The 26,352-nt window shown below is 37.0% G+C and overlaps 1 protein-coding gene across 1 annotated transcript in view; it reads right to left on the minus strand.

Moving 5' to 3' along the window:
- LOC109063958 (contactin-associated protein-like 2) overlaps positions 1-26,352 on the minus strand; it is a 126,255-nt gene that overhangs the window by 62,199 nt on the left and 37,704 nt on the right. The window contains exons 6-7 of the mRNA XM_042714262.1: positions 4,745-4,901; positions 2,121-2,248 (exon numbers count right to left, since the gene is read on the minus strand). Coding sequence (XP_042570196.1) covers positions 2,121-2,248; positions 4,745-4,901 — 285 coding nt within the window. The remainder of the gene's footprint in view (positions 1-2,120; positions 2,249-4,744; positions 4,902-26,352) is intronic.

Here is a 26,352-nt window from a genome sequence, read left to right on the forward strand (position 1 = left end):
AGTCCGATGACATTACTTAATTAAGGCGGACCGCTGATCTCTCCCTCCGCACCACCAAAGAGACTGCTGACGCCATCAGGCGCTGTCAACTCGGTCGTCGACAGGTACCAGGGGGCACGTAAGCAAGCGATGGCATTCCAGAAGTTCCTCCCTCGTCACTCTTGTGGGGCATCTGGGCAGGAGATGCCCTCTCCGCATACCAGCTCCTCGTACCACGAGGCTCAAAAACAGAGCGTCGCCTCTCGCGCTTCCCCGCGCCGGGACCGAGAGCCTCAGCGATGCTCTGGGCCAGGGACTTCTAAGCCCAAAATAGATCTTAGGGCACTCATCAAAGCTAAGAAGTCCTCTGCCAAGAAGTCCTGACATGAAGGGTTCAGGACTTCAGAGGGTGGCACCTACTGGGGTAGAGCGGGGTACACCACATCACACGGTGCCCGTCTCGCCCCAGTACCCTCGGGAATCTGTCTGCCAACCCTACCTGAGCTCCAGGATGCAGAGGCTTCCAGCGAGCGCTGCTCTCAGTTTCTTCCGCCCGTGAGCGTAGCGGAGCTGAGAGGCTTGCTACCCCTTCGGGGGTCTCTAAAACAGATCGATTGCCCCCTGCCGGTCCTCCGCTTCAGGGCACTGATCTAGCTGCCTCAAGAACACCAGAGGTCAATCTCGAGAGATTATTTAGAAGCGTGGAAACTACTGCCAAATGTATCTTAATGGGTCCTGCACACTCTAAAAACACTCATCACTGTAAAGCAGTTTCAGAGATCACTGGGTCTAATGGCAGCTGCGTCCAAAGTGATACCTTTTGGCCTGCGCACCTAATATAGGCAGGGATTTGGAAGTCTGGCAGCGTGGGCACCTCGTTCCCCATAGCATTCGACACAGCTTGAGTTCCTGAAGAGGAACGTTTCAAGGTTACGCATGTAACCATGGTTCCTCGAGGGAACGAGACGCTGTGTCTCGAAGCCATACTCCCAGCACCCCTTCCAGTGCTTTCTTCTCTCATCGAAGCTGATGCCAGCTGCACGGCACGTGCTTTTATAGCTTCCTGGTCGCTTACATCACCCCGCCCGTGACATCACGCCCTTCCATTGGACAGATTGCACATGATATTTAGAGTCGCTCGTGCTGAAGGCGTTCCCCATAGCATTCGACGCAGCATCTCGTTCCCTCGAGGAACCATGGTTACATGTGTAACCTTGAGACAATTACATGACCTAATTTACAAGAGAACTGAATAATAGGACAAATATCTTCCAGTCACAGGTCCGTGGGAACAATAGGAAAAAAATAAAAAATAAAACAGCAGATGACGTGCTTGTCTTACAGGTGAGTATAATCGAATGCACCTGATCCAAGTAATAAGCCAGATGCAATTAGCAGGAATAATGAGGCATAAAAATGCATCATTTCACATGGTGATGATGGTGGGGATGGCTCTGTATTTTACCCTTGGGTTCTCAGTTTCGCTTTGGTGAAACTGACTCACACACAAAAAAAACCTTTTTAATGCATAATGTCTCATTCGCCTACCTCACAATTGCTCAGAGAGAAAAAACTGATCATTTTTTATGAAGATATGGCAAGCTGGCTGTTGACACCAATTTTTAAAAATGAGTGGCAGGGGGCCTCTGTGGGATGTAATGATGATTGAAAAGCTCTGATTGCACAACTTCGGGATGGTTAAGATGGAGACATCTGTGCCCCTCTCCTCGTCCTCTTTCAGAGTGCTGCAGACAATGGGCTGACTTTGAAAAATGCTAAACATCTATTTAAAGAAGATGCCATTAAAACAAATCCTTTGGCAATACAGATTATTACAACATATTTCAAGAGCGGAAGGATTTTAATTGCAAGGCCACCATGAGAAGACATAAAAGATTCATAACCTTGTACACAGTAACTACCAGATGAAGAAAGCTGCTTTCATAAATTGCAAAGGACAAAAAAACAGCAGTGCTTGCTCAGAATAATATGCAAACAACATTTAACTGTTTACTTAATTTAATAAAGCATTAAAACCACATAATTAGTTGTCTATGTTCAGCTATTTGTTTATTAATCCACAAGCTGTATTCTTGTGAGCCGAACCTTGATATTATTTAAGGAGAAAGAAATAGACTCACGGTCTCCATAGCAACGGAGAGGTCCCACGGTCAACTTGGCCTCTGAGCCGGGTCGATTTGTGTCCCCGACAGCCACTTGGCTGACCGGTAAGTGGTCTTTATAAACCAGAAGCCCGGAATCATCCCTCCTACCAAACAATATAATTCATAATAAATTATGATGATAAAATAAACATCTTATTTTCTTTTTTTCTGCATCATAGTACTAAACTTTAAGAATCTTAACTCTCCTTGTTGACAAGATCTAATAAACTCATTAAACCATTAATACGCAAAGTGTTTGTTTTCTCTCAAAAGCAGCCCTCTGACATTGATGACTTGCTGTTTAATTACAGCAATACAATTTGTTTAATCAGTGGAAACACTCACTCCACGTATTTTGCAAAATTAGTAAACATTAGTGAACACACACATACATAAACCTCACAGGTACATGCACTATGTCTGCATTACTTTAATGCCACCATCTATCACGGTGCCAATGCAACTGCAAAAGTCATTTAAAAAACAATTATTTATCGCAAACCTGTAGAGAGAGAGAAAAAAAAACACCATCAACAATGTGGTTGGGAATGAAACATACTGCTTTGAAATCCAGTGTCCTAATTTGTGTCCATTATGCATGGTGGTTCAGTTTGCTTGGGGTTTATGACAAGTGGCGAGGGCATCACAATAACCCGCTGTCCATCTGTGCATGGGCCATTAACACATATTACTGTGTGTTCAGCTAAACCAGCAACGGAAGCAGCAAAATTCTCTCTTTCCAACAGTCTAGCTGTATAAATATTCACAAAATGTATCAAAAATATGATGATGATGAAGAAATCCATCAGGAAAACACAAATACTAATATGCTAATAAGATACAGCTCACTGACTGAGGCTATGTTTACCTTAAGAATATAGTATTAAAAGATAATTTCCAAGCTCTTAGCATAATGAAACCTGTGCAAACAAACACAATGTACATTATATAAACACACAGTTACCGGGGGAACATAAAATCTGTTTGGTTATTACTTTCTACCAATCCATCCAATACACTTCCTGTGGAGTGTCAATGCTTTCAAATGCCTGACAGTCTATAGGTGTTCCAAAACCAAGTAAGCTGCCTTCTAAGGGGCCATTCACACAGAATGTGTTTCTGCATTTAAAAATGCAAGACACAGGAGTGTTGAACCACGGTTTTAGATTGCAGTGTCGTATGATAGTTGCACACATTTCACCAAACAATAGAAAATAAGTGCAGTGGAATACAAAAACACATTCTGTGTAAATGGCCCCTAAGACTGCAACCTCTCATGGATCCTTATAAGTGAGCGATTTGAAATGCTCTACATACTGTAGGTAGCAACTCCACATGCCACAGAAATAGTGCTTGGCACAAGAGAACACATCTCAGTTGATTTCAATACAGTCTGACATTAACATGTTGCTAAGTTAATGGTGCAATAATCTGATATGCATTAAAATGTACAGGACAAGCAAACTCTGGGCCAAACAATTTTTAATTACACTGAACTATTCTTTTTCAAGACTTTTCCACATTAATGATTCAGTACTACATGTGAGCACTAACGGATTAACTGATTAAATGGTCTAGATAATTCCTGCAATGTACAGTTAATACAGATAGATAGATTACTATTATAGTATTTATTTTACATTTTGAGTAAGTTTTTTTATTATCTAAGATTTCATTTTAAAGTTTTAGTAATTTTATGTGGTTTTGTCATTTTCTGTATTGCTTTAATCCATTTTTATTTCAGTTTTTGTTTTAGTAATTTTAGTACTTCAATGTCAACTTATTTCAGTTAATTGCCAAGTTTAATTATTTATATTTTATTTATTTACAACTTTAAATTACCAAAAAAGTTTCAGTTAAAGGGGATGTCTATTGCTATTTCATGCATTCTGACTTATTTACACTGCTAAAGAGTTGGATTCTCATGCTAAACATGACCAAAGTCTCAAAAAACAAGTTGGTCCTGTATGATGGTCCTGTATGATGAATACTATGGTCATTTATGATGTTTTTGAAAAGTATAAAAAGTTTTTGTTCCTTTTTATGTCGATGTCCCAGCTTGCAGACGATCATTTTGCAAAAGCTTTGCATGCTTGTGAATCTTTAGCTCCGTCCACGTCTAAACTGTTAAGCTCAACTGTTTTTGAAGAGAAACGGTAAAGTTGTATGTGTCTTTTATAAATCTGATAAAACTAAAGACTCTTTTGAGATATGAAGGGTGCAGTACTACTCTATAGGTTCTCAAGATTAACATGAGATTGGCAGCAACTGTGTGTGTTATGTCCACTTTAACAACAATTACATCTGTAATGCTTGGGTCTTTGCACATTCTTGTGTTGCCATCAGCCAATTTGTGCCATTTGCACAAATGCTGAAGTTGAGACAACTGTGTCACGAAGCAGACATGTTATTTAATGAATACACAGAGACAATAAGGCAGATGCGAACATAACATGCTTGTCTCTCTCTAAGTTTGATAGCTGGACTGAGAAGGTCAGTAACTCACAAATAGAAACTTAGTCCAAAGCTCATAATTAGCTACTGGCTTTGTTGATCGCCATGGAAACAGCATATTGCTACTCAGATAATGTGTGACTTACCACTGCTTCTGGTCGGCGTCACAGTTGCAGTAGTATTTGGAGTCGGTGCAGTTGCGCTCAATGCCACATGCGCATTTCTGAATGCCCGGCACAGAGCCGCCCCAGTAAAAGTGCTTCTCGTTACCGCGGCCGACCCACCATGTGTAAGGCGTCCCATCTGCAGACACATAAGAGAGGCAAAGCACACCATTTATAGTCATTATGTATTCATTTTAACATATCAACTATTAAATATTACAGTATGTGAAACATAATATGTTAATGTAATGACTATCTATCTATCTATCTATCTATCTATCTATCTATCTATCTATCTATCTATCTATCTATCTATGTACCATTCCATACATCCATCCATCTACCATTCCAACATTCCATTATTCATTTCTTTATTTTCCATACTTTTTTCCATCCATTCCAAATGAATTCCAAGAAATGTCTGTCCATGGATGACTCTCAAAATTAGACTATAATTGCATGTATGAGAGACTGCAGATTATTCAAACGCTAACATGAATAAACAAACAAACACTTTTAGATCCAGCACAACCAGCACAGAATTAAATCAGTTTAAATATAAAAGGATGTACTGTAAACATGGTCAAGCAAGCCTTTTGAGTCAATGACATTCTTGTTTAAGTAGATCTATTTCTGATAGCTTAAAAAAAAAAAAAAAAAAAAAAAAAATGAAAAATATAAATAAGTAATTTAATATTTCAGGGAAAACAGCAAGGAGACTACCTTACCATTTTAATAATTTATTGATAAACTAAAAAGTGATGATGTTAATATTGCTTAATCATCATCTCTGCGGTGGAAACGCAATATACAGGTTTGGTTTAATACGGATTACATAATCTAAGAATATTGAAATGATTTTATTTGAATTGTTTCATTATTAAAACTTTTAGCATTCTATAGACATATTTCTCATGTCTGTGAAGCCACGGAGTTTCAGTTAATGTATAATGTGCACCATTTAACAGGGACCAAGTTGGCACAAATAGTATCCTGTTTGGTTTCATTATTTTTTTAATTATTTTGCTTTTGTTGTTGTTTTGTTTTTATTCAAACAAATGTATACTCTTATCAGATTCGAAAGATGTAATTATTTTTGTCTGTATGACCAAAAAAAGTATTTTAAGTACAAGTTATTGCATAGGCACCTCCAAGTTAACTGTCATGCAGTATAAGCTCGCTGCTATTCAGCTTCTACACTGTTTCTACACTCAGCATAAACACTTGAAAATGCGCACATTTAGTATAGACATTATAGCCTACATGTAATATTGAGTGGCACCCTCATTCTAAGATGCTGAATTTTTTTTAATTCTGGCTACGTCACTGCTGCCAAATTATTATTTTTTTAACCATTTCATGCATTCCTTGGGAATTGAGCCCATGACCTTGCCATTGTTAGTGCCATGCTCTACTGTTTGAACACCACCACAGCCACAGAATCTATCACAGTACTGAATCTCTGAACAGCTGTTTGACGGCTGCTTATAACATGCAGACTACAGTAATTACAGTGCTTGAGATTTGAAGAGTACTTTACGGTCTAGCCCACAGATATGAGAATTAATTCTCTCTGTGTGTAAAGACACAACACGCTCAAAAGGATTAACACTTGGCTCTTTGGGAGCATGCATGGAGCTCTAGGGGCTGCTGGACTGCCATTCTCAAGCACTGATGTGCGTGCAAATGCCCACATCTGCATGCACAGAAGGAAGCAAGACAATCCAAACAGTGTAGAGAGCTGGCAAGTGCCCTAGAGGCATACACACACACAAGCTTGTGACTACAGCACACACACACACACACACACCAACACACAACGTATGCATGTGTACACGCACATACAGTACAGTAGGCTGAAACCAAACCACACAAGCACACACTGTCTCTCATGGCAAAACAAGTTTCCCCAATTGACTTCATTAACCTGCAGAGAGATGAATTGCAGATGGATGCCGCAACTGTTTCAAAATCATTGAAACTTCACAATTATTGAGTTTAAACAGTATTTCAACAGATGACACACTGTTGGCTGCTGTCACCATTTACAGTATGCAAGAGCCTAATTACTTAAAACAAGCTTGATTCCGCAAGGCAGCTCCAGGGGAAATACATATAAAATGTGCTCTGTGATAGAGCTCTGTGCAAATGTTTGATGTGTGACTACATCTCAACATTTACATTAAAAAAAAATAAAAAAAATAAAAAAAAAAGGTTCTTTGCTGTTGCAGAGTAAATCATTTCAATGAAATTATTGATGAAAATTTTTGAGAAAGGGTTTTGGATTTCACAAAACAGAAAGAGACATCATGATATTTAAAATTGTATTTATTCCAACTAAAACACACTGTTGATAAAATATATGAAGAGAAAAGGATATTAACAAACAATACAAGTACAACACAATACAATACAGAAATGTATTCTATAAAAAATATAATAAAAAAGAGCATTAAACAAGCTGCAAAACAAAGTTAATAACATTCTTCAAAGCTGCAACTTCTGAAAGGTTTAATCAAATTTATTCAACATATACTAAATAATATATGCTATTACTTCAGACTCATGTTGTATCTTGTTTATGCTGTTAAATTTCTAATACTATGTTCGGAACATCTCAAAAATGAAAATCTGGTCAAAGTTTGGTATTTTTGACAGTTTGACATCTTTTTATTGACTGAGATAATTTTTGGAACAAATAATATGCCATTTAATTATAAATTAATTTATATGACAAATAGGATTTAAAAAATAATAATATTGTAATAATGATATAATTATCATTTTTTAATTCAAAGGGCATTTATTGTAAGACAAAAAAAATTGAGAAAAAATTACAGAAAATTACTGAAAAAAAATTGTTGACAAAGGGTTTTTGGTTTTTGTCAAGCAAAAAGGACACACTATATTTAAATAATTAAAATTAAAATGTACAAGATAAATAGTAAAATAATAGTACAAAAATAATAAAATACTAAGTGTTTAACAAGCTCTTAAAAATTGTTGGCAAAAAATGCCACTTCATTCTAAATTAATATCTATTGAATGAAGAAATACTTAAAAAACTTAACAGCCATTTTGTGCAACAAAAACAAAAAATGGTGAAAAACAAATAAATAAATACTGTGAGATAAATTTATGATACTGATTTACCCCTTGCCTCCACAGATTTTAACGAAACAATCCCAAAAAGAGCAAACGATTAAATGTATCCACAGTTTGAGCAGACAGTCCCACCAGCTCAAGGACTTTCATCTCCACCACACTTAATAAGTAGCAAAGACTATTACTATTCCACTATGGAGCCGGGAATAAAGACCCGCACATTTCAGCCTCAGCCGACAGGGCTGACAGATACAGGAGGGACCCGCACATGGCGACTGCAGGCAGGAAGCCAACCTCCCCAAGTGAATGAAGAGATGCCAAGCAGCAGCCAGACAGAGAGAACAAGTATGAATGACAAGAAAAATGAACAAACAACAGAAAAAAAAAAAAATCATCATTGCGGTGATGGACAGACATTATTTCAGATGGCGAGTGGTCTCTGACACACACCGTACAGCTGGTACTCATGAAATGCTGTTGAACCAGGAACGTTGGGATGGATGCATAAGAAACATGGCCAAAAGACACACGTGTGCATGCCTCACCTGGCCTTCCGGGGGTCTGTGGTGATTTGCAGTATGAAGTCTACGCCTCATTAAACTCTAGGGCCAATTGAGTTTGCTCCACCAGTGTTATCTGCATGGACTGCTTCCTGTTTCCCTCACCTCAGCTCACACCAGGCTCGATCAATCACTCTATTCACTCTTGGCTGGAAACACAGCCACCGGGCCAGGCTAATTTAACAGGGAGATGGAGCTCTTTTTGTGCTCCTACTGGGTTTTGAAACTGAGTTGATCATCCATTTGTAACCCAAACCCAATGATCGTTAAACAGGTGTAAACAAGATAGGCAACTCCAGACTCTATAAAGATTTCAGTCCAATTATAAAGGTTAACCTTCAATTAATGTCACTATATATATATATATATATATATATATATATATATATATATATATATATATAGGTTAACCTTCAATTAATGTCACAATATATATAAAAATATATATAAAATCTAAAATAAAAATATATATATATAAACGCCAATCAGAATAAAATATTCAGACAGATCATAACATAAATAAATTTATTTTTGAGCAACTGATGAATCGACTGGGGTCGGTAAAACTTTTTATTTTTTACAGTAAAAGTAGTAATATTGCGAAATATTATTACAACTTAAAATAACACTTTTCCATTGTAATATATTTTAAAATTTTATTTATTTCTGTCTTAAGTGTCACATGATCTGAGAAAATGCTGATTTGGTGCTCAAGAATAATTTCTTATTGTCATTGTTGAAAGTAGTTGTGAAGCTTAACATTTTTTTGGTAAAATTATAAACATTTTTATTGTCACGTTTGGTCAAATTAATGTGTCCTTGCTAAATAAAGGTATTAATGTATTTAAAAATGCATTCTTTTATTTATAAAAAAAAATCTTACTGATCCCAAATTTTTGAACAGCTGTTTTGCAGGTTCAGTTGTGAAAATTTACTCCACATAGTGTGTCAACACATCACAGTTTTCAATGGCCCCAACAATGAAAATATTTAATAGTTATTTTAGTAGCCAAGACTTTATGCTATCTGTTTATGCTGAAACTGACTTTCGAAAGCCAACTAACCCTGAGAAAATATTAATTGGATTAAAAAGTATGAAAACTAGTCCCTATATAGCGGCTCCTACAGTCTATGATTGATATTCATCTTGACCCAGTTTGAATATTCCATTTCACTTTCTCCATAACTATAAGCTGAAGGTTAATTTGATTTTTGTAACAAATGAAAGCAAGGAAAAAGAAACTCACCACCAACAACAGCCGTTTAGGGAAAACACTAAAAGAATTGGTCTCGTACTGTATTTGCATGCTTATGGCTCCCCAATGAGCCCGATGTGCCATTGAGAGCCATTTTATAAATGAAACTTCAAATTCTATTTCAGCGCCGACACTTTCCCTCTCTCTTTCTTTCTTTCTTTCTTCCCAAACAACAGAATCCTGGCACAAATATTTCAATCCCTCCCAGAAAAATCGATCAGCAAGACACAAATCTCATTTCTATCGTTTCTAGTTCTTCTTGCCTGGGACCCACATTACGCCAACCCTTTCGAATTTGCAACACTCTGTCACTTCAAAGGACATGTCCCTCCATCTTTATCAGTCCTGTCTCCTCTAAGGTCCCCTCGTGCCTCGTCCCATTTTATCTAAGTGATGTAAAAAAGAGTGACGTCTTTCTTCCACTCTTTCATGTGAGAAGGAAAGCCCTGCCACCACATGTAAATGCTGGGATCTTGGCTAGGCACATCAGGATCTTGAATGACAGCTTAATTTTCCTGTCAGGAGGATCACAGTGGCGAGAGCCAGCTCTTCTGAGCCAGAATGGCTGTTCATGTCGCTGTCCATCGCGAAACGCCTGTCTGCCTTTTCCCGCAGCCCTCCCAGGGGAAAGTCTGATATGATAGCTAGGAAGAAGAGCTCATCAGACCAACCTAAATTGGGTGAGCACTGCTTTCCTCCTGGAAAAAAAAAGGCTGCCCCCACATTGAAACCTGGCACTGATCGAAAATTCATCTCATCATCAGTCTGGCTGAGGAGCTTCTCTCTGGAGGACATGGACGGCTCTTTTCACAAGTTGGGGAGATTACTGTTGCATAATGATTCGCTGACAGTACAACCCACTGTGTAGAATGAACACCAGTGGGAGCCTGGTATTGATCGACACTCTCTCTTTCCTTAGACAGAGAACGGCTTGATAAATGGGCCTTATCGAGCTCATCTGTTACAGTAGGTACGAGGAGACACATACTGATGGATGCTTTTCAATGAAATGTAGAGGAATTAGTAGAGAACAGACTGAAATGCTTGTGTCTCTGGTGACTTAATGTGCAGAAAACATCATCATAATGCGTGCAGGGTGATCCTGACAAAAACCATCTTGAGATGGAGAGAGATGTGGCCTAGTGGGTTGCACAGTTCCAGTGGGAAACATCTGTCCCAAGTTTCATCTCGATTTGATTCCTTACTCTTTTAAATGAAAGTGACGTGACGTGGCCAAGTATGGTGACCCATACTCGGAATTAGTGCTCTGTATTTATCCCATCCAAAGGGCACACACACAGCAGTGAACACACACACACCCAGAGCAGTGGGCAGCCATTTCTTTGCTGCGGCACCCGGGGAGCAGTTGGGGGTTCGGTGACTTGCTCAAGAGCATCTCAGTCGTGGTATTGAAGGTGGGAGAGAGCACTACATTCACTCCCCCCACCTACAATCCCTACCTTTAGGTTATGAGTCTGACTCTAACCATCAGGCTACAATTTCCCTTAAATGTAGATTCATTTTATGTCTTTAATATGAGGGAAAAATAAATAAAAATGACAAAGTGAACAGGTAAACTCTAACTTAAAATCCATTATGACAGCGATAGTTCACCCAAAAATTCTGTCATTATTTACTCACCCTCATGTCATTCCAAACTTGTATGACTTACTTTCTTCTGTGAAAAGTCAATGGAGCTTTTCACATTTCTTGGGTTCTCAGAAGCAAAAATTGTCATTGTTGGGTAATTTTCTATAGTGCTGAACAGAAACTACATCAAATATAATTTTTGCATTCTCATTTGTTCCAATAGCACAAAAAAAAAAAAAATCCACTATAGCCTTTTTATGACTTTCAAAAGTAGAAAAATATAAAATCATAAGATTGATTATGCTGGGAAAAAAAGGGAAAGACTGAAGAGCAGGAGCGTTAACTGCAATTTTTGAAAAAAATTAAATTTTAAAGCTTTACAAGATTTATGATGTTAATAACTGTGGAAATGCATCATCACAATCCATGGGCCCCATTCGGGCTGTTTTGGACCCCACTGACTTTCATTGTACGGACTCAAAATATCTATTTTCCCACAGAAAACAGAAAGTAATACAGGTTTGGAACAACATATGGGTGAGTAAATGATGACAGAATTTTCAATTTTGGGTATGAATAACAATAATCATCCATTCTCAGAAAGTCATTAAGGTATCAGTTAGCATGTGATTTGCTATCATTTGTAAGACTTCAGTATTGCAAAGCACATTTCTGCCATACTGTATATTCCTCAGTCTCCCCTGTTTGTTCCCAGCCTGCCCTGAGGTCTATCTCTCCCTTCTCACTTTTATCACAGGAGTGAGATGCTGTTCTGTCAGACAAAACTCCCTTAACAATATCTCTATTGATCTACCTGGCAATCTGACGCCGTTTCTATTTGACTTCGTCTGGCTTTAAAGCGAGACCAGAGAGTGATTTACACTCTAACAGTTTGCACTAGCCAAGCCTCTCTCACTTCTCAGTCTAAAGGAGGTAATTGGACATCCAGAGACAGGTAATACAGAAGATATGGCATCATTAGCTTCCTTGTTTCCCTCCAGATAACACAAAATATCCAGCCATCTCCAGTAGTCATTAAAAAAATCCCCCGGGCTGATATGGCAGGCAAGAGATAACAGGCCAAAACATGATTTAAGACTGCCAAGCAGGGGTGAGAAGGGTCACTGGTCCAAACTCTACAATCATGTGCCAGATGGTGAAGATGGGAACTTTTTCACATTTGATAAAATATACATTAAGACAATTATTGTGAAATATTATTGAAATTCAAAATAACTACAGTATTTTCTATTTTAATATATTTAAAACATGTCTTTCTGTGATGGGAAAACTGAATTTTCAGCAGTCCTTACGCCAGTCTTCAGTGTCACATGATCCTTCAGAAACATTTCTTATTATTATCAGTTTTGAAAACAGCTGTGCATTCATTTGAAATAGAAATAATTTGCAACAATGTAAAAATCTTTATTATTTGTATCAATTTACTGCATCCTTGTTTCTTTCAAAAATAAAAAAATAAAAACTTACTGCAAACTTTTGGGTTCAGTAGTGTAAAACATTTTTTAAAATAAATATTTAAGTGATTCACTTTTTGTTTTGATCATCAAAGTTATAAAAATGTAATAATTGTAAATTCAATGGATTTTCATGTTTGAAGATGAAATATTTTGGTTTGCGACAAGAGTAATAATAATAAATCTACATAAAAGAAGAATAGTGATGTATTTCAATATATAAACCAACCTCTAGAACAAGTGCCATATTTGAAGAACCACCAACATACAAATCAATGGACTTTATTTTTTAGTGCTGCGCCCCTCTGCCCTTTATAGGCATGACATCCATCACAGAAATGCCTAATAATATTTGGAAATTAGAATACAGTGAAGCTCATCCTGTTCGAAATTAATAGTCTTTTTCTCAAAGATATCATAAAATTTAACATTTTCCACCTGAATTATTGAAGATTCAGAGGATTTAAGGTGAAAGCTTTTTTGCAGGCAGATTTTTGTCAGTAGTGATATCAAACTGATATAAATACCTCCAGCACTGCATTGAATCTTTTTAGAATTTCATTAGTGCTTTACACCCTTTAGCCAAGGGAATAAGTTTCTGTTTGACTCTCCACTGCTGGAAAATTGCCATCACATGTGCAAAGTATAATATGGCTGAATTACGCGGCACTGAACAGGAGCATGATCACAGGAAATCAAAGGTCACCAAAAATAATAACAGAAGAAAACAAAAGATTATTTTCTAAAATGCCACATTTAAATAAGTGTATGGTTTTCGTTACGTGTTTTGGAATTTGTGCATTCAAAAGTTTGAAAAAGCTCTGGCATTTACTCTTTGAAGCCCATCATATTGTTTTATTTTCTCTTTGAATAACTTCTTCCATATTTCTCAGTAATTGTTTTACTTAATGAAATACCATAGAAATTCATTTTGTAGTCTTAATGGCCTTTCACACCGATTTATATTCCCTTATAAGTATTCCAAGTCCAGTGATCCAGTTCTGTTTCAGCTCAATAGCCAAGCCCTCATGCATATCTGAATAATTACATAGTCCCTTCAGTTGGCTGGTGAAATAAAAAGTGAAGCTGGAATGTTGTCGTAAATGAAAACAATGAACATTTATATAATTAAAATTAATTGTGCCTTGGTAATTGCCTTTTTTCACCTGAAAAGGACACAACAAATTTTCGCTTAGGAGTCATTATAATTTGCAGCTGAGTGCGAGTACGTCATGACAAAATCATCATTCTTTGGACAGGCTGACTCACTTGACGCTAAGTGCATCAAAATCACTGACTGGACAGATTGTTATTGCAGGTCATCTCAATCAGCTCTGTTGTGTTGAATGCTAATGACAGGGTAACATGAAGAGAGAGAAATTGCTGGGAAAATTACATGGTGAGGTGGCCCCCAGTTTGAATGAGTCTTTCGGTATTAAAGCTTTAAAGGGACAGTTCACTCAAAAATAAAAATTGGCAACAAGTGACTGTCTTTGACAATCATTAGCTATGTTTCCATCACCCTGTTTTAATGCACATTTTTAAGTATTGCATCAGAAACAAATGATGGAAAAGCCAAATTTTGAAAATAAATAAATAAATAATTACTTAATTTGCAAAAAAGTTTTTAATGCTCACTTGAGGCTGTTAAGGGTTAATGGGACAAATGGGAGATGGAAACGCATTTGTCGAATAAATTCCTCTGTGCGCATCAAAAAAGTCATGTGACAGCGATGGGACAGCATAACCTGACTAACCAGCAGACCGATCTTGTATAGACGACAAATAAAAAATATAATATGGTAATGAAATACAGAGAAAAAGAAAATATCAACAAACAGAATTGTGAATGTGCATATGGGCTATTTACAGTTGAAAAGTTTGGTAAGTTATTTACAGATGGAGAGTCTTGAGGTTTGTTGTGTATTGCTAAGAATATGGCCTGGGGGAAAAAATGTTCTTGTGTCTGGCTGTTTTATTGCTCAGTGCTCTGTTGGGCCGGCCAGAGGGCAATAGTTCAAAGGGGTTCTGACTGTCCATTGTAGCCTCCTGATGTCTGATTTGGTAGCTAAGCCAAACTAAACAGCTATAGATGAACATAGGACAGACTCAATGATGGCTGAGTAGAACTATGTGAGTTAGCTCCTGCGGCAGGTTGAACTTCCTCAGCTGGTGAAGAAAATACAACCTCTGCTGGGCCTTTTTTACAATAAAGTCCCACTTCAGGTCCTGTGAGATAGTGATGCCCAGGAACTTGAATAATTCTACTGCAGCCACAGTGCTGTTCATGATGGTGAGAGGGGGAAGAAGGAGAGGATCCAACAAGGTTCCAGTGATCTTCTTCAGGTAGGCCAAGACCAGTCTCTCAAATTACTTTAAGACCACAGATGTGAGAACGACAGGTCTGTAATCATTAAGTCCAGTTTTTTTTTTTTTTTTTGGGTCTGTGATGGTAGTGTCTTTTTTTATTAAGTACAGTGCTTTTGATCTGTTGAAGACCTGTGTGAAAATGTGGGCAAGTTGGTCAGCACAGGCTTTTAGACTGGCGAAACACTCTCTGGGCCTGAAGCTTTCCTAGTGTACTGTTTACTGCAGTAATCAGCAGTAAAAGACATTCAGATTGTCAGCCAGTTGTTGATTCTCCACAGACTGCAGGGCTGATGTCTTGTACTTGGTGATGCTCCTCAGGCCTGTCCAGACTGTCACTGGGTCGTTCAGCCTTTTAGAGTAGCTTTTTTTAGCCACTCTGATCTCCTTTGTTAGTCTGTTCCTGGCCTGGTTATACAAGATTTTATCCCCACTTCTGTAAGCATCCTCGTTGGCGTGAAGAAGCTTTTTGAGCTCTGCTTCATTAGTCCATCTTTTTACAGTCCTTATTAAAGGTTTACCTGATTTCAGTTTCTGCATGTAGGTCAGTATAAGATGAACAAGAGAGTGATCAGAGAGCCCCAAAGCTGCCAGCGGGACAGAGTGATGTGCATCCTTTATTGTGGTGTAGCAGTGGTCTAGTATATTACTGTCTCTGGTGGGACATGTAACGTGCTGTCTGTATTTTAGCAGTGCACGGGAGAGATTTGTGTTATTAAAATCCCCAAGAATGAAGAATGACTGCGATCCTAAACAGCAGGCATCCACCTCCGAAAGCAAGACCGCATTTATTGTGTTTCGTCTGTTTGCTCTGAGGCACAAGTAATTTATTATATATGAAAATTATTATATTCAGTGGCTTCTCCTACTTTTCTTAGTGGAATTTACTGCTAGTTTATCAATAAGTGATGATTTTGTTCTCTTTGACTCACTGGATGGAAACTGTGCTTATTAGCAAACGTTTTATGTGATATTCCAATTTTGTGCACAAGTTAAATTTGCAGTTTTGGATGGAAACCCAGCTAGTGACTCATTTATTTAACTGGTTAGTTCAAAAACACAGATTAATTCGGGAACCAAACAGGTGACTGTTTTTCACAAAACATCTCATGTTTCTTTATGAGCTAGTCAATGAATCATTCACTCAACTGAACTGTTCAAACCCGTAAAGAAACACCACTACTTTAAAGGGGATATCCAATAGACCTAGAAACTATTTTCATTGGTTGGATAAAAAGCACAAAGTAACTAGCGAGTTACTCCAGTATTAACTTTCATTCTAATAAAAGAAAATGAAAAAGTAGTATACAACCATACAACTTCCATTCGGTGCTTAAACACCATGACTTAATTTCCAAAAAATGTTTTGGTTTCCTGTTCTATGCATTAGGTTGTTAAACACCATGACTTAATTTCCAAAAAATATACAGTATATCTCTTTTAAATATTATTATGTGGTGTGTGTGTCTGTGTGTGTTCATATTTTTTTTTTGTACATCAACAGCCTTTGTTCAGAGCTTTTATTGGATGGAAAACAAGACCATGCATCTTTTATGTTCCACAAAAAAAAAGAAAAAAAAAAAGAAGAAAGAAAATAAATCATACAAATTTGGAAAGACATGAGGGTGAGAAAATGACAACAGGATTTTAATTTCTGGGTGAACTTTGGTGAATCTTTTTAAGTAGAACTGGCGGTGGGGAAGCAAAGGACACCAGACACAGGCCAAGTCAGTGAAACCACACTAAGTGATTAACAATAAATGTATGATAGAGGAAAATAGAGAGACCTCAGATTCAGTACTTTTGCCATAATACCTGTCATGCCACAAATCCCAGAAAAGCTCAGGAACATAACAGAATGAGGAAGATTCTTAATTTGTTGAACAATTACAAAAGCCCCAGAGCAATAACTGGATTTGAACATAAGGTCAGACCTTCTTTCACAAGTATTATTTTGTGTTGAAAGTACAATTATCGATGGTTCAATGAAGAACCTTTAACAGCAATGGAAGCTTTCTATGTAACAAAAGGTTCTTTATAATGAGAAAAGGTCCTTCATATTATTAAAATATTTTTCACACTAAGAAAAAAATGGGTCTTTTAAGAACTGATAATAGAAAGGGCCTTTGGGGAACCCAAAATGGTTCTTCTATTGTGTTGCTAACTTTTATTTATAAGAACGTGCAGTGCAGGTCAATCGACAGAAGATCTGTCACAAAAAAGCCTTTTAAATACACAATGCTTAGATCATCCTCTCTCATGAACTTGAGGTTTGTTTAGGATGACAGATTCCTTAAAGCTTTAAGACACTGTCAAGCGTTTTCATATGGATGAGGGATGCAGCATTACTGGTGATTAGTTAGTTTTGTTTCATGATCTTTAGATCGCTCTCTGGCTATCAAATACTCCAGTCAGATGACAACCCTGCAAGGAACCCACCGTTTTTGAGCCATCAGAAATTAAAAAGTCTCTCTGGGATGCCTTCTGCAGATCAGACCTGAGTGTGCAAGCAAACCAATCAACGGAATGCAGATTCCTTGAGGATAATGTTTGAGTGAACCAGTCGAAAACTGTCAGCACGTTGTCCTCTCCTGACCAAAACTCTTCTCCCTCCTGGACTCTGAAATTTAGTTTGCCCTTGGTCAAAAAGAAGCCTGCCTTAAGGAGAAAGCAGAACGATGGTAGACTATAGTTTGGGATCGGCGTAGACCTCAGTTAACTTCAGTAGCTTTCTCTACAAATCAATAATTCAGGCAGAGTCATCCAGAAAACAAGAGTGAGATATGGGAAAAAAGATAAAAGATCGAAATTCAGCTCCTTTTCCTTCACATTTTTTTTTCATGAACAAATAAACGCATAGCAAGAGGCAGGTCAGATAGTGCCTTCTGAAAACATCACTTGAAGAGATATTCATACCAGTACTGCATGTCACAACCCTCTTTGTAGGTCCTAAAAAAGAGTACATTACAGCCACAGCAGTTCCCAGGAACATTTCTTTGGATTTAAACTAATATAAATCATGACTGAAAAGCAGCGTTGTTATAGTCAACTAAAATTAAAACTACTGAAAATGGTTATCAATTAAAATAATAATAAAAAAGTATGTAAACAAACAAAAAACATTTAAAATAAAAATAAAACAATTAAATAAATTATAATAATAATAATAATAATTTAAAAAATCTACTAAAAGTACAAATGTTGCTAAATGAAATAAATAAGTTTAAGCACTAAATTACTGAAACTAAAGCCAAAAATAAATAAAAAAGCAAATAATACACATATAAATGAAAAAGCACATAAAACATTGCATGCAAAAAATGTAAATAAAAACAACTATAATACAGAAATAAAAGCTAATTCAATAAATTAATAAATACTAATATAATAGTATCTAAATGATACAAAAAATAACACTGCTGAGGAGTTATACATGCATGTACGTAGTCCAGGTGAACAATCAGTTGACTATTATTTTTCTGTATTTACTGCCTTGCTCATTCAGCATCACTTACATAAATAAATAGGAACATAAATAAAATAAGATCAGAGTACCAATAATATATATATATATATACAGATAATATTTTGCTGCATATAATTTAGAGAAAAGAAGAGACTTCCTGTTCCTAGTGCACAAATTAATTCATTAATGACTTCACAATCATGGAATAAGGGGGCTGCATCCCTTCCAAAATGAGCCAAGCATTACTATTGCCATCATTGGTTTTAATTAGTACAAAGTAACAAGCTGTCCTCATTAGTGTTTTTTTTCCCTTATGTTGCTTGTGTCGTACTTCATAATTATTAAAAATTGCACATGCTTTATCTCAGTGTTTTTAACTGTGTTCAGAAGCACTGAACAGCACACTAGATTCCACTGCTGAATAGTTTTTGTTGAGCTGAATTCACTCAGAAAGTGTAGAAAGTAATTGTTTTTAATACAGCAAGTAAATGTAAAATACTGCAAATAACTGTTTTCTAATTTAATATATTTTTAAAAATGCAATTCATTCTTGTGATGTCAAAGCTGAATGTTCAGTGTCACATGATCCTTCAGAAATCAAGAAACATTTATTATTATCATCATTGTTGAAAACAGTTCTGTTTAATATTTCTGTGGAAACTGATGCATTTTTTTCAGGAATCCTCTATGAATACAAAGTTCCAAAGAACAACATTTATTTGAAATAGAAGTATTTTGTAACATACAGTAAATGTCTTTACTGTCACTTTTCATCAAAATAATTTCTTTTAAAAAATATTTATCGCAAACTTTTTCACTTCGTAAAATGAGGTGTCATCCATAAGAGGAAACAGTGATTTATTTGCACAATCATCTAGGCACTGAGAGTGATTTTGAGGGACTGAAAAAATGACATCAACAACTTCACCAAAGAAACTTCAGGTTAAGCTTCTTGTGACATCGAATACCTAGAGCTTTTTGAGAGACTCCTTTAATGAAGCCACAGGGTCAAAGAACTCTTTTATGACCTAAAGTCATTCTCAACAGGCACTAACACCGCAATGAATCATGCAAAGCTTCTTCATTACTGGTCTCACAGGGGTGCTGAAATAACCCTTTATGAAGTCTTCAACCTACTCTAACCCCCCAGAGAGAGTGAAATCGAGTTTTCAGGAAGAACTCTAGAAATCACATGACAACACTTTCACACTTTACAGAAAACAAAGTGTATTATCAAATAGAATAAATTCCATAAATGCAAATGATTAAAGGGATATTTTAACCAAAAATTAATGATCTGTCATCACTTCCTCAACATCATGTTGTTCCAAACCTTTAAGACTTACATTCTTTTGTAAAATACAAAAAATAAGGATTTAGTTGTTATTTCTCTATTATAATGAACAACAATATGCTTTCAAACATAAAAAAAAAACACAAAAACACCATAACCTATCATAAAAAAAATTAACTTAACGTTTTAATAACATTCTCCAGCTCCAATGTTTCACAGTAAACTTTTACAAAGAAAATATAACATTTGTTTGTAATTCAACGTGTCAATCTCTCAACTTCACAGCCTTGAGATGGAAATAGCCCTTAGACTCCTGTCAGTCAACACGGAGGGAGGGAGCAGAACAGATGCACCGATCTCATCTGATTTGATCACAGCCGCAGCTTGAAGAAATCTACCTGTTCCCACACGTAAACCTTTATTTAGATGCAGAAGGCTTGTCACTGGCAACTTTCAAACTCTTACATAACATTGTAAAAGCCAGTTACTATATATATTTATGTATATAAACCAGAGAATTAGATCCAATAAAATCCAAACGAACATGCAGCAAAAACAAGTGGACAGATTGTCACTGTACACATGTTGTTTATGTCTGTCAGAAAGAGAATAATATGAAATTGAACACTCCGAATGTCTCTCTTCTTCAAGATAAGAAATTAAAAATAACAAAAATAGTAGAAACTGTGTATATAAATAGCATTGCAGCTTGAAAAACTATGAATTTGAACCTAATTTCCCAAGCTTCTCCTCTGAGAATTCTAATTTCTCTCTAATTACCCCATTTAGTGTATCCATATGTGTCATTTTCTCAACATTTTAGTCATCATTCTTCAGACTTTGCCATGTAACTAGAGAAACTCACTCACAGACACATTCGCAGTGAAAACTGCCTGCTTCAAGGTGATAAAGGATAGAACCGACTCTAAATATTATCCTGCAAAGGCATCTAAAATACAATTGCTCAGTGACCGAGGTGTCGTCCTTACAGATCATACGCTCTTACCGCAAGGGTGCGGCATTTCCATACTTCTAAAGATTAGGAATCACATTCCAGTATTCCTGGATGCTTAAAGCCGCTCTTTGGAACTTGTTACTGGGAATAACCTTGTCAAATGAGCACTGAGTGACTTTGCGTGCATATATTCAGTCATCCTGAGCAGGAGACAAAGAACCGCCCAGCACAAGGTCATGCATAAACATTAGCTATATTTCTGGGTAATAAGAAACAAGTCTTGGACTGATGGACTTTTTATCCCTAAGGAAAATATTCCCTGAGGAGATTACGTTGTCCCTTATGTTCATGTCAGTAAATGAAATCACCTTGAGTTGGCATTGAAGGTGACATTGGAGTGAAAGGAGAGAAAATGTGAGGATTATTGTCTCATGACATAAAAGAACAACTACGACTGAATCAAAGGTGAACAAAAAGCCAGTGGATTTCTAAGAGGAAAATGGTCATGACTGGGTAATGTGCCAAGAACTACTGACAACATGAAGCATGACCTTCTCTCTGCACTGACATCACAACTTCTCAGCTATTTCCCTCTGCTCTCGAGAAGAAGGAAATGAAGAGACCAAGCTTATTGTGATGAAGTATAGGGTCTTGTGGGTGACAGCGTTGGGAAGATTGTCTCTGCCAGCTTGCAGCCAGCAAATGCATTTTACCCGACCTCTTGACTGAAACTGGACTTTGAATATCAGTCCTTCGCTCATCAAAAAGAGTTCCTTCTTTTCTTTTTAACTGGATATTATTTTTTTCAAAATGACATTGAAAGTATGACCGAGAGCTTCTGAATCTCTGACTATAATAGATGTTTTCTTCATCTGTATAGTGAATTCACCATTGGCTCCATTGAATTTCTCAGTTCATGCAGAGTTCAAATCTGTAGGTTTTGTCTTAACACAAGGAGTTCAGTTGTCTTTTCAAGTGACAGGGTTTGATTAAATCTGTTTTTCGGCTGGATAAAGAAAGACAGCTGTGATTTCCCTTTGAAGATCACAGTGATAACAGAAAATACAATTCTACAATAAAAAAATAAAGACTGTCAATGTATTACTTAATCAAAAATGGCAAACAAAAACAAATATAGACAAACATCTGAATAATGCAACAGCACATAAACCATACTGACTCCTGTGTACTTTGCAGAGGCAGTCTGAACTCGATTTTAAAGCATCACATTCCAGAATGTATTGTATATATATATATATATATATATATATATATATATATAGTGTATATAAATAATGTCCCCTTTTGAGGGAACCCAAATTGCATCCTCTAGCGGTAGTTATGGAGAATGCCTTTGGCATGATCGATGTCTGAAGCACATGTCTAAACACGACAATGACATTGGCCAGCGATAGCCTGTGATGGTGCGATCACATGGTGCTGGGAGAATACGTCATCCTCTTCTTCGTCTTCACTGCCATTTATCTATGTTAGCACCTAAGAAAAACTCATGCATGTTCTCTCATCAGAGGATTTTGCTCTGATACAGTTTCAGTGCGTTCAGCTTTTGAGGGAGTTGAATGTGCTCATTGCACTCATTGTTCTTATTTATTTATGGATAAGCATGAATTGAACATGTTCGACTCACAAGAAGGTTGGTTCATCGTGAGGCAATGACAGGACTACTGAGAGGGGAAGTGAGTGCTTTACCATTTACCCGAGATTGTAGACAGCATTTACATGAGTGAGTTCACCTCCCATGGGAGATGAACAAGCTCATAGTGATGCATTCGTAGCAACAGTTTCTGTTCTCACTTGATTTCCAAGGGAATCTATTGCTTGAACAAAGTGTGTTGATCTCCTGCTGGAGCTGAATGCATGCTGCACATTGAGGTCATGGTGAGAATTCTCTGCTTATCTCCCGTGGTTTGAGTCCGAGGCAATTAGTCGGACCATTTGTGGGGTTTGTAGCCAGAGCATGGAAGAGACCTGATGGAATTTTTTCCCCTACCAGTCATTTCCTGCTGTTTCTAATTCTTTATACATAAGGAATTGTATAATATGGATATCTAATTTGTGGTAGTTAGGACGAATATGATTCATATTATGTCGTCATCAGATAGAAACATTATACTGCACCCTGGGAGCACATGTTGTGCACCTTTACTTTCAATTCAGGGTTGTATGGATCTCTGTGCCTCCTCTGTCTGAGAGTCGGGTGTTGTAGGTCCCATGCGTTGAAACCTCCCCCACCCTGGAGACCTCTTGGGTTGTAGGCGTCCTCAATTAGGCTTGCCTCTTTCTCAAGTGTAGGCTTGTGAGCCTCCTTTATGCTTGGCCCTGAACAGAGCTGCTGCTCCTTTACCCGCAAGTGGGTGTGGTAGAGTACCCTGCTCTCAGGGGCTAGGAGCTTGACTGTTCTCCCCTCGTGCTCCTGAGGGCCACCTGCAGGTGCAGGTATGTCACTGGTGCAGAACCTGGTTCCCTAACTTTGCTTTTATACGGTGGTGCAGTAACATTATGTTGCCCCTTCCGCCCTGTAGGACAGTCATCCGTGAGGGGCTGTCGCACTACTTTGTGTTTATTTTATTATTAAAGTTTTTGTTTAAATGTTCGCTGGTTTCCGCCTCCTTCTTCCCGATCTAAGAACTGTGTTACACCCTTAAACTTAGACTCTGCCTCTGGCAGACAGGTCAGTTGGCTATCTTGTAGCCTTCCTGGTAGAATTAGTGGTTGAATTATGAAGTCCCCCTAGTTGCAAAGAAGCTCCATGATGCAGTCATACCAGGTCACTAGGCCTCTTCATGGCCTCCATAATGGCATTAAGTACTTTCTAAAATCCATGTTTATGGTATGTGCACACACTGAGCATTCTCTGCACTTTCTAAAATCCATATATGGTAAGGGTCATGCGCTGCCAGCATGGTACACTTTTTCTGATGTGGTTCAGACTCCGGTTCTCACCTTGGGTCCAACTCTAGACTTGTATCTTCAATGATACCATGACAAATGTTTCCCAATTAGACTGGGCCTCTGGGAGACAGGTCAGTTGGCTACCTTGTAATCTCCCTGGTAGATTTAGGGCTTGATGTATGAAGTCCCCCTAGGTGACAGGCCAAGGTCTGGTAATATGGTGAAACCTAGACGCCTGGCCATATCCCCTTAAAGGAATCACATTGTTATCTGATTCCAAGCCATTTAGCTCTGCCCAGGGACCGGGCTTTCTTTGCTAAGCCCATAACAGGTAAGTTATTTTGAGTAACGTCACTGGTTACGTGGTAGATTTGGTACTTAGTGCTCGCCTTGGTACTTGGAATGCACTCCCTTCAGCATGGCAGTGCGAGTATTTCTTTCCCCATAGTGACTGCTAGGGGATGCAGTTTGAGTTCTCTAGAAAAGGAACATCTCCGGTTATGAAGGTAGCCATGGTTCGCTGAGAAAGGATTGAAACACTGTTTCCTCTTTTTTTGCCATGCCTCGGACTCGAGCTTCAGGCGAAGAATCGGTTGACGTATTGTCCCGGTGCCCCTTACTGTGATTGCACCGGTAAAGTTATGTTATTGTCATGTTTAGACATCACGCCGAAGGCATTCCCCATAGCAACTGCTAGAGGACATAGTTCAGATTTACCTTCACAAGAAATAAATAATATTTTCAAATAGGAAACAGTTATCTTTACTTGTAATACAATTTTACAATATTACCCCCCCCCCCATCAAATAAATGCAGCCTTGGTCAGCATAAAAAAAAATAAGAAAAAAAGTTACATGGATAAAAAAAAAAATAATAATAATTATAGTTTTGAATTATTTCATTATTTAATATGATATATTTAGATTTTTATATAATCATGTATATATTCATTAATATGACATGTACTGATGTCAGTTGTGAGTCTCCCATGTTCTTCATTATTTGCTGCCTGTAGAGCGTTCCAAATCCTTCTAGGCAAAAGGCAGCAGGGCATATATCTAGATTTCATATCAGAGCTTATGCACAATGAATGCAGCACCATAACGTCACACCACAGTGGGTGCTGAGAGCAGAGCTGTGCGTCTAAGGCCACAGTGAAAATTAGTTTCCTTTCACCACTCCATACTCATTTTAGCATGTTACAACCTATCACCTACTCTGACAGCATACAGTACATAACATTGCTACAAAGAGCATGTGGTGTTTTCACAGAGCCACTTGAGAAGTGGATGAAATGCTGTTTAGAGTCAAAGTTAACTGAATCACACTGAACTGAATGAATTCTGCATCCTGACAGCTGTTGTTGCCATGAGGTGATTGTATACGTGTAATTTTTCTCCCAAAATGTACTTTGGCAGCAGGCTTGTCATAATACACAGGCATCATGCTGTTCCCAAACACCATAAACTTAGAATGGATTCTCTCTAATTAGTTTTTCCCCAAGATGTGTAACAGTTCTTTCTATGCAACAGTAATATGGCTAATGAAGTTGTAGTTTCAGCCATCTTAAATATACACTAGTGATCCTGATCTGTTTCCACAGTAAATACACACTGCAGGAGATGAGGGGAGCACCCTGTGGCATTCTGTCAAATTATAATAATACAGCTCTCAAACAGAACCACAAAGACAAACAAAACAATCATACACCATGAATGCATGTATAGAGAAGGCTTTATCAAAGATGAGCAGGGGGAAAACATGTTAAATATTCTCATGTCTTCAGTCTCAACTGCTTTTGCCTGTTGAGATCAATAAAAAAAATACTCCTAGAATTTCAAATGAGAGCATTTTGTTTTCTCACATTCGGCAGCCACTTTACCCAAAGCACTCACTGATTTTAACGTATACATTTATTTGCCTGTGTATTCCTTGGCAATCACGCCTACTGTAAATACGGCAGGTAAAATCAGTTTACATTCATCCACCTTCCAGTAACTTAAATTCAAATAAGAAAATTCTACTACTAAAAATAACACATCATGTTAAAAAAAAGAACATATAAATGGCATATATATATATATATATATATATATATATATATATATATATATATATATATATATATATATATATATATATATATATATATATATATATATATATATATTACATTGATTAAAATATTTTAAAACATTTAAAAACATAATATACATGATACAAAACAGATACAAAACAAGACATTATGATATTATTGTTTAAAAATAAAAAAAATCACAGTTTTATTACTAATTTTGTGTGCCATGCATATTTATAGAAACACTGAAAGAAATAGATGTAAAAAGACAAAAATAAAATTAAAATCAAACAAAATAATAATAATAATAATAAAAATACATCTATGATTGTAAATGTTATTTTCATGACAATATTGATTATAAAAATATTTTAAAACATTTTTACAATATACATGATATAATATACATGATTATATTATATTATGGACATAATTTAAAATATCATAAAAATCAATTTTAAAATCACAATTTTCACACTAGTAAATCTACTAATTTTGTGTGTGATGTACATCTTAAGAAAAATCTCATTTA

This window comes from Cyprinus carpio, chromosome A24, assembly GCF_018340385.1.
Source record: "Cyprinus carpio isolate SPL01 chromosome A24, ASM1834038v1, whole genome shotgun sequence".
Classification (NCBI taxonomy): Eukaryota; Metazoa; Chordata; class Actinopteri; order Cypriniformes; family Cyprinidae; genus Cyprinus; species Cyprinus carpio.